Here is a 9,673-nt window from a genome sequence, read left to right on the forward strand (position 1 = left end):
TAAACTAAATGAAAATAGGTCAGAATAGTGGCAGGATCAGACTACAATTATGAATTTATTGGATCTTTCCACCAGTTCTGTCCTCAACCTTTATTTTCATTGTTCACACGAAGCAGATGGTACCAAGGGGTGTCCACTTGCCCCATGGGCACATTCTGCTCTGGGATCTGCTCAGTAATACTCTTCTTTTCTCACTCACTCAAAAAATCTTGTTAGAATGCATTTGAGTGAAAGTGGCATTTATTAGGTGGCAAACTAATACAATTTAATTTATTAACTTATTTATCTTTAAATGTTCCAATAAAACTTGATTAACAAAATCAGATGATGGGCCGGATTTGGCCCACGGGGAGCCAATACAATCCTAGGATAAAAATGAAAACAGTCCCATGCTTTGTGACTCTTACAGGTAGCAAGTTATTTGGGATACACGTGGTTAATGATCGGGGCACCCACGTACTCTGACCATGTTGAGAACACCTGAGAATAGTAACTCACCTAGAAAGTCTTTTTCACTGATGTGCACTTTAATCATTCGTTCACTCAACAAATGTCCACTGAACTTATACTAGAAGCTGGAGGAACAGCTGGTTTCATAATTTATTTTTAAAAATATGTTATTTATTTATTCATGAGAGACACAGGGAGAGAGAGAGGCAGAGACACATGCAGAGGGGGAGCAGGCTCCATGCAGGGAGCCCGACATGGGACTTGATCCTGGGTCTCCAGGATCATGCCCTGGGCTGAAGGCTGCGCTAAACCGCTGAGCCACCAGGGCTCCCCTTTCATATTTTAAAAGAAAATCATAGGTGGGTGAAATGATCCCCATCATTAATCTGAGTCCCGCGTCAAACATCAGATAAGTGCTGTGTTAAATGGAAGGCAGGTGCTTCCTAGCCAATTGCAGAAAGTGAGAAGAGAGCTGGATCCTTGGGGGATTACATTCCCAAGGGGAGTCCTTGTTTTTATTAATTTGCCAAATTGGCCATCAGTTCACCCAGCTGCTAGTCTCTGGCAGCCTTGGGTGCTGTGCTGGCAAGGAGGTGGGGTGGGGGTTGACGAGGAGGTGGTTGATGTCACAGGGTTATCAGAGATGCACTAATTCTGATTTCTGCTGCTTTTACTTACTGGATTTGTTTTTATTCAATGATTAGATTTGCTACTAATTGTCATTAGATATTTGCTATTTCTAGTTTCTGCTGCTTTTGTTAAAAGGAGGGAAGGAAGGAAAGATAGAGGAAGGAAGAAAGGGGGGGAATAGAAAAATAACAGATCTCATAAAATACTATGGCCAATGGTTGGGCCTCATAGGGGATGGTGTCTGGAAATGTCAGTGATTTTTATCTATTTATCCTCCATGAGAGGCAGCAAGAAGGCCAATTTGTCATGAGGTCCAGGCTGGTTACCAGACATTTCAGGTAAGCACTGGCCCAGCCACGAGCACCTGCTAGTCAGCCCTTTCATCTGTGGGTTAACTCAGGAGCCTCTCTCCCTTAGAGTTCGTTTGTGTGCTGGACGCCTCGGATGAGTTCCTGAAGGAGCGGGTGATGAACCTTCCCGAGAGCATCGTGGCGGGGACCCACTACAGCCAGGACCGCTTCCTCCGGGCTCTGAGCAACTATCGGGATCTCAATACTGAAGATGAGACGGTCTTGAACTATTTCGATGAAATTGAAATCAACCCGATACATATTGGTATGAAATGAACCCAAGACTAAGGTGAATGTGAAGAACCACTGCCAAGTGTCAGGACCCCCAGGCACCCCCTGGTGCATGCCTATCATAGGGCTGACAGGGTTGGGGGGTGATGGGGAAGCATAACTATGTCCCCAGGGCCAGGAGGTCACAGGATCAGCAGGGCATTCCTCCTGGAGAATCCTTCTCCTTGAGGATTTGGTGGTGTGTGTGTGTGGGGGGGGAGCAGGTATTGTTATATGAAAATGTATTGGATATGTTATGAAACCAAATGCCAAGTTGGCATTTTTTTAAAAGGACACTTCAGAGATACGTGTATTTGCTGTTGACTGCTTTGGGGCAGCATTTTGTCCCCATAGCACTGTAGGGCACTGGTGTTCATCACAGAGTGCCTCCTGGCCTTTACACTGGCCATCTGATCCCCACAGCTACTACTCCGAAAGCAATTTGTTTTTCAGGGCATTCCTCTTTGTTTCCAGTAAACACTTAACTCAGATCTTAGCACCCAGCAGGCACTCAGTAAATAGGAGGACATGTCATCAACCTCATGGTGGTCATCATTGTTCCTAGCTCCAAATCTCAGCTGTCATAGGTGTTTCTGTCCCCTTGGCTTGGTGAACCACTGAACTTCCTTTCTGGTTTCCTGGATCTTGACATTTCTTCCTCCCCTGGGTTTGGTAGAAAACCCCTAGCCTGGTGGAAGCCTAGTGGCCAGGCTGACTCCTTGGGGCTCTCAGGGTCTCTCTTTACCCTCAAGAGCCAGATGGGACAGCGTTTTGACCCTAGGGTACTGGGAGGTGTAGAGCCAAGGAACCATGTCTGCATGAGACAGGAGAGCTGATTTCAGATCTGGTTCTGCTTCAATGTTCTCATCTGTGGAACAGGGAAGTAATCCCTGGCCTGTAAGAGTTGTTACAAATGTGAGCTCAGAGATAGGAATTGTCTGGCACACCGGAAAATTCAACAATTCATTCACTGGTAACTAACTTTGTTATTTACTACCAACACTAAGGCATAAAATAATGTGCTATTTAAAAAATATTTATTTATTCATGAGAGACACAGAAAGAGAGGCAGAGACACAGGCAGAGGGAGAAGCAGGCTCCCCACAAGGAACCCGATGTGGGACTCAATCCTGGGAATCCAGGATCAGGCCCTGAGCCAAAGGCAGATGCTCAACTGCTGAGCCACCCAGGCATCCCAAAATAGTGTGCTATTAAGCAATGAAAAGATAACACAATTTATAAATCTGCTTCACACCTGTGGAAGTGAGTGGGTTTTGTCCTCATCTGGATGTGTCTGTGCACATTGGAAATGTGTTTTATTTTTATTTTTTTAAGATTTTATTTATTTGAGATACAGTGAGTGAGAGAAAGCATGAGAGGAGGTGGTGGTGGGAGCAACGGAGAGGGAGAAGCAGGCTCCTCGCTGAGCAGGGAGCCTGATGTGGGGCTCGATCCCAGGACCCCAAGTTGAAGGTGGTTGCTTCACCCACTGAGGTGCCCCTGGACACACATTTTACACATAAAACCTTAGGATTTGAATCTACCAGTATGGAAAGTAGCTCACCTTGTTTGCTTAGAGAACTGGGAGAGAATGGTGAGCAAATTTCACAAAAACAGTGATTGCCGTCTTTTCCGTAAAGCTCAAAAAGTTATTTATGGAGAATCAAGAGACTCCCCCCTACCCCCGCCCTGCCCCGCCCCCGGCCGCGGGAGAAATGTTGAGAAAGAACTGATGGGGAGGAATGGATGAGTGGTCATTATGTTCCTGTCTCATTCTGTGCCTGTCACATTTGGCCTCGTCTCCACCCTGACACTCAGGAGAGGACATAAAAGGGGAGGGAGAAATGGATCTTAGGGATGGATGTGGGGGAAGGTGTCAAGGTCAGGAATGCAGACAAGCCTCAGAAGGATCAGGAACGGGGCTGGCATCTGCATTCTCCCTCTGCACTTCTGGACTCCTCTTCTCCCTTGGGAGTCTCTTTCCCTGGCTCTTTGGACCAGCAACTCTCCTCCCTCACCCATGTAGTGGACGGGGGCCACCCCACAACCCAAGGGTTTCCACATCACCCTGGGAGCCAAGCCTAGAGCTACCAGACTTTCTGCCCTAATAACACATCCCTAGAAGGACAAATCCGAGATCGTGGTTTGAGCAGATTCCCACCCCCAACCAGGGTCAGGGCAGAGGAAGTACTGGTTTGGGCAGCACTATTCTCCAAAAGTGAGCCTCTTCAAAAGTGTTTCAGAGCACTTTCAAGGACATCAAGTTGTATTACTCTGTTAGAGAAATCGGGAGAAACACACTTAAATGTCATAGTGCAGGAAACAGGTGTAATATATGAGTTTTATTTTGTTTGCTTTTGGTGGCTTGCTTCCTCAACCACCACCTGATACACTGGCTCAGTTCTTCACCTCTTCCCCACAGAAGCTTGAGGTGCCTCTAGTCTGGGTCAAGGTCCTACTGTAGGAACATAGGAAGGGGGCATGGCAGTGGGTGTGCTTGGGGGCAGGATGACAAGAAGGTCCTTTCCTGTAGGAAGGTCTGAGGTGCTGAAAACCAAAATCTTCCACCGCAAAACCTTCTTTGCAGGCACCTTCCAAGCAAACCCAAGAGGGTGATGTAGGATTTCCTGTACCTACTTGGTGGAGAAACCCATTGTTTACCAACAACTGCTTTCTTTTTTCTTTTTCTTTCTTTTTTTTTTTTTTTTTTTTGGTCTTGATATTGACATTACTCAGACATTCTGGAATTTGGACTTTTGCCTATTCAAGTAGGCTAACTGAAATGGCTTGTTTTTCTTATGAATTAAAAATGTGTCCCAGAATCATTGATTCTTAGAAACAGAAAACAAAAGAAACATGGGGGAAAGCCTGCTTGGCTTCCAGCAAGTACAGGACTTCCTCCTGTGGAAACCCCCACAGAAGCATCCAGGGATGGAGAAGCTTTTTTTTTTTTTTTTTTGGTTGGTTGGTTGTTTTGAGGAGGTCCATTCCCTCCCTGATCCCCATTCAAAATCAACATTGTCACAGCTCAGAGACTGAGCCTCAGCCTTCCCGCGCCCCATGACTCCCAGACACAGGGCTGATACTCACCAGCAAGATAAGAAATTCTGAATTGTGCTGGCCACTGGGACAAGAAAGCCCAATGTGGTAATTTCCATAACTTACCATGGGATGTTTATATTAACAAAGGATTTTCCCGAATATGGTCTCAGAGGATGTTGCAGAATCTAAGTATGTGGTGACCTCCTTCCTCTCTCCTGGTCTTTAAAGATGTAGGAAAACTTGAAGACTCTCAGAACAGACTTGCCATCAAACAGCTCATCAAAGAGATTGGGGAGCCTCGAAATTATGGTTTAACGGATGAAGAAAAGGCAGAAGAGGAGCGGAGGGCTGCCGAGGAACGGCTGGCCAGGGAGATGATGGAGGAAGCAGAGCGTGAGCACAAGGAAGCCATGGAAATGGCCGAGAAGATGGCTCGCTGGGAGGAGTGGGTGAGTGAGTGTGTGTGGGGGTCTGGGGTGGGGGTGCCCAGCCACTTAGGCCAGCTGCACTTGCCATCCTGCTCGTAGTGAAAGATCATGGAAATACCCCAACACATTTTGGTTTTGGTTTATTTTTGGTTTTGGTTTGTTTTGTCATATGACCATTTCCTAAAAGATGCCCATGGTCTTTTGCTTGGTGTGAGTGATCACAGTAATAGTAACTAGCCATCACCAGGAGTATTGATTTCCCAGATCCTAGTAAATGGGTCACATTGTGCTTCATGCCAACCTCAGGATTACATCTGATTTTCCTCCATTGACCCATCTCACCTGGGTGGTCAGCCTCATTGACCCTCTCGATTCACCCAATCACTGAGTCTTATCTATTCTGCTTCCAAAAATTGCACTCGGATCCACCCACAGCTCCTCACTTCTGATCAGGGGCAGGGGTTCTCACCAGAATTACAGTGCCTACTCATTGGTCTTCCCACGGTGCCACTCGTGCTCCTGTCCCTCCCCAGCCTGTTCCCAGCAGTCCTTCTAACATACAGATCCACGCGGGCCATGCCCTGTTGAAAACACTTTATAGGCTTCCTTCACCGTGAAACCAAAGTCCAAACTCATCATCACGGCTCTCAAGGTTCTTGGTGACCTGGCTGCTTCTAATGTTTCCCAATGCGTTTGAACAATACACCATCTGCCTAACTTGCTTACTTGCTTTAAGTCTTTGGTACAGTCATCTTTCCAATGAAGCCTTTCCCGGACACCATATTTAAGATTTCAACCCCTGCCACTCCCCACAGTACGTTATACTTCCTTTTATACTCTGCAGTTTCCCTCTTTGCACGTATTCTAAAGGACTAAATATTTTATATATTTATCTTGTTGTCTTTTCTCTGCACAGAATTTAAATTACATGAGGACAAGGACTTTTGTCTATGTTGTTCGTGGCTGTATTTCCAATGCCAAGGATGGTACCTGGCACATAACAGACACTCAACAAATATTTGCAGAAGGAAGGGGAGATGAAGGAAAGATGTCCTTATGCACACATCTTGGGGTGCCTTGTTATCTCCTTAGGATGGATTCCTAAATTTTGTTAGGTCAGACTATACATGGCTTAATTTTTGATACCTATTTCAAAAGTCCCTTCCAGCAAGGGTAAAGCAGTTCACACCTTGTCTACCAGTGGCTCTCTCTACTCCTCCTCCAACCCTGCTTGGTCAGTTGTGCTCATGAATATCAACCTGATAAAGAAAACCCCATCCTACTGCTTTAATGTTCATCTCTCTGGTCAGGATGTTCAACTCTTCCTATGTTAGTTGGCATTTATACTTCCTCTGTTGCAAGTTTTCTCTGCTCACTTTGGGCTGGGTCTCCTTTCCTTAGTATTTGGCAAGAACAGCTTCTGATCAGGTAAAGTAATAGAAACAGGAATGGCCTAGGGAGATAACAGTTTCCCAAGCTGTGCTGCTTGGACTCCAAGCCCCACTCCTCCTCCTTGTCAGTTATTCTCTCTCAGTTTTTCCATTTGTAAAATGAAGCTGATAGCACCTGCCTCATACAGCAACAGGGGTGGTGAGTCAGCCTGTGCAGAAGTATGTGATCAATGCCTGGCAAAGTGTATCTCGTAATAGCCTCGCTTCTTATAATATGTTGCAAAGAGTGTTTCTTGGCTCATCACTTATCTTTTGACAGCATTTATGGTGTCTCTTCTGGACATAAAGAAGTTTTATGTTTATATGTAGTCAAATCCATCAATCTTTCTCCCATGTTGATTTCTGGATTTGCTGTCTTTGTATGTAGTCAAATCCATCAATCTTTCTCCATGTTGATTTCTGGGTTTGCTGTCTTGCTGGAAGACTCTTTCTGAACAAATAATATTGGTTAGGACTCTTTATCTTGCAAGTGACAGAAAGGCAAGCTCAAAATGGCATAGAAATAAAGAAAACTTACGGATTTACATTGAAGTCCAGTGGGTAGGGCTGGCTTCAGGCAAGGCTTGATATAGTGGCTCAAATGTCACCAAGACCTGGGGTCCCTGTCTCTGCTCTGCTCTCCACGTTGGCATCATCTTTAGGTTCCACCTGATGTGCTTATCCTTTACTAACATCCACAGTTGGGAGGCAGGCTGGACTGATGGGCTTAAGTCCCACCTAAACCACCAGGCTAAAAAGGGAGACTGCTCAAAGGAAATCTGGAATTACTATTTCCAAGAGAGAAGGGACCATATGCTAAGTAAGGAATAACATATCCACCAGACAAATACCTTCTTAACTTTTTATTAGCACCCATCTTCTCACTCTTTCTTCATCTGGGCAGCTAAAAATTATCTTGATTTAAGAAATGAGTCAGGGATCCAGTTTATTATTTTCCAGATTACTGAGCAGTTGTTTTAACACCATTTACATCTTTTCTCCACTGTTTGAAATGCCATCTTTACCATAATGTGAACACACACATAGATATCTGGTTCTAATGCACTCTGGGGTGAATCAGGTGAGTGTGTTCTCCCCTTTCTATCTGTTTACCCTAACCCCTAAATGTTCTGTTTGTAGAATAAGCGGCTAGAGGAAGTAAAAAGAGAAGAAAGAGAATTACTAGAGGCCCAGTCTATTCCCCTGAGAAACTATTTGATGACCCACGTTATGCCAACACTGATGCAGGGTTTGAACGAGTGTTGTAAGGTCAGACCGGATGATCCTGTTGATTTTCTGGTAAGAGATAATTTTTAAAAAAATATCAATTTGAAGGGCACCTGGGTGGCTCAGTGGTGGAATGTCTGCCTTCGTCTCAGGGTGTGACTCCAGGCTCCCGGGATCGAGTCCTACATCAGGCTCCTTGCAGGGAGCCTGCTTCTCCCTCTGCTTGTGTCTCTGCCTCTCTCATGAATAAGTAAATAAAATCTTTAAAAAAAAAATCAATTTGAAACGATGCCTGAATCCAAACAAAAAGCTAGTTGAGATAGAGAAAATGTGTGTCTGGTTATTTGGGAAATAGCCTCTAAAACCTTTACAGTCTATAGTAAGATTTTATTACTCATTTGAAAGTAAAAATTTATGTACTTTTGTTTTTAAATTGTAAACATTGGTAGTAGTGTTTTCTAAATTGACTGGTCTTTTTTTCTTTCTTTCGATTATAGGCAGAGTATCTCTTCAAGAACAATCCTGAAATGCAGTGAAACTTTAAAGATCGTGTGTGATATACCTTTACAGAGTTAAAGATGAGATTAACACTGTAATTTGAAATTTTGCTTGAAAAAAATGCTTTTCCAGTTTTTGGAAAATTCTTTGTTTTCCCCACAGGCAAATGCTTTATTATTAATTTTGCAAATGTTTTATTAAGTAGAATCATTACAAAATGCTGTATGGCAAACAAGTGACTTTGTTACAGAACTTTATTTGAAAGGTAAATTGATAAAAGTATGCATAGCTCATGGGACAAATACTGATTTAATATTCTTAGTCAAAGTGTTCTATACACTTGGATTTACAGTAATTTATAACATGAAGAAAATCAGACTATATATTATTTGAACACATAGGCTAATGACTTTACACAATTTGCGATGGCCCCAATGCCAATGGGGTCAGGAAGAAATGAAAATGGTTTATGCTTTGCTGACTCACACTTAATCAAATGTCATTTGTTTCTGTTAGGTTAATTTTTGAGTTCAGAGTCAGTATCAAAACAATGAGTCAGAGAGAATTGTAAACCTCTTGGTAGAAGAGTTCCAATAACAGAATGAATCCTAATATTTGTGATAATTAAAAGTTGCTGAATATTTTCAATAAACTACAATACAGGCATAAGCCATTAATCCCTATGGTCTTTTTCAGCTTGAAAAAAATCCCATAATTTCCAGAATTACTCTGAATGAGAAATATATTAAAATATATTTCATCTCTTTAAATAATGTCATCTGAATATAACAGAACTTTTTTTTTTATTACGGTAATATATATATATATATATAACATAAAACTTACCTTGGTGACCATTTTAAAAGTGTATAAAATCAGTGGTGCAAAGTACATTCACTGTTTGTTCCATGAAAGGGGGTTTATGCAAAATGACCTCTGAAGGCTGAGAAAGCAGGAAGACCGAAGAAAAAGGCTGACAAGTCCAGCTTACCAAGTAATGGTTTATTAGAAGACTTACAGACAGAAGTGTATCCCAGGGTTGCCCCAAGACCAGTAGATCTCCCAAACCCCACCTCCTTTAAGAACTGCTTTTACGGGATCCCTGGGTGGCACAGCGGTTTGGCGCCTGCCTTTGGCCCAGGGCGCGATCCTGGAGACCCGGGATCGAATCCCACATCGGGCTCCCAGTGCATGGAGCCTGCTTCTCCCTCTACCTGTGTCTCTGCCTCTCTCTCTGTGTGACTATCATAAATAAATAAAAATAAAATAAATTTCTTAAAAAAAAAAAAAAAAAAGACCTGCTTTTACTAGTCGTAGGGGCCAGGAGTCCACCCAGTGGAAGAATGGT

At 43.5% G+C, this 9,673-nt stretch overlaps 1 protein-coding gene across 3 annotated transcripts in view; it reads left to right on the plus strand.

The window, feature by feature from the left end:
• AK7 (adenylate kinase 7) overlaps positions 1-9,154 on the plus strand; it is a 76,587-nt gene extending 67,433 nt beyond the window's left edge. For all 3 annotated transcript variants that reach the window (XM_077910516.1, XM_077910517.1, XM_077910518.1), the window contains 4 exons: positions 1,498-1,695; positions 4,971-5,191; positions 7,741-7,899; positions 8,325-9,154. In XM_077910516.1, coding sequence (XP_077766642.1) covers positions 1,498-1,695; positions 4,971-5,191; positions 7,741-7,899; positions 8,325-8,363 — 617 coding nt within the window. In that variant the 3' untranslated portion in view covers positions 8,364-9,154. The remainder of the gene's footprint in view (positions 1-1,497; positions 1,696-4,970; positions 5,192-7,740; positions 7,900-8,324) is intronic.
• The last annotated feature ends 519 nt before the right edge of the window (positions 9,155-9,673 follow it).

This window comes from Canis aureus, chromosome 9, assembly GCF_053574225.1.
Source record: "Canis aureus isolate CA01 chromosome 9, VMU_Caureus_v.1.0, whole genome shotgun sequence".
Classification (NCBI taxonomy): Eukaryota; Metazoa; Chordata; class Mammalia; order Carnivora; family Canidae; genus Canis; species Canis aureus.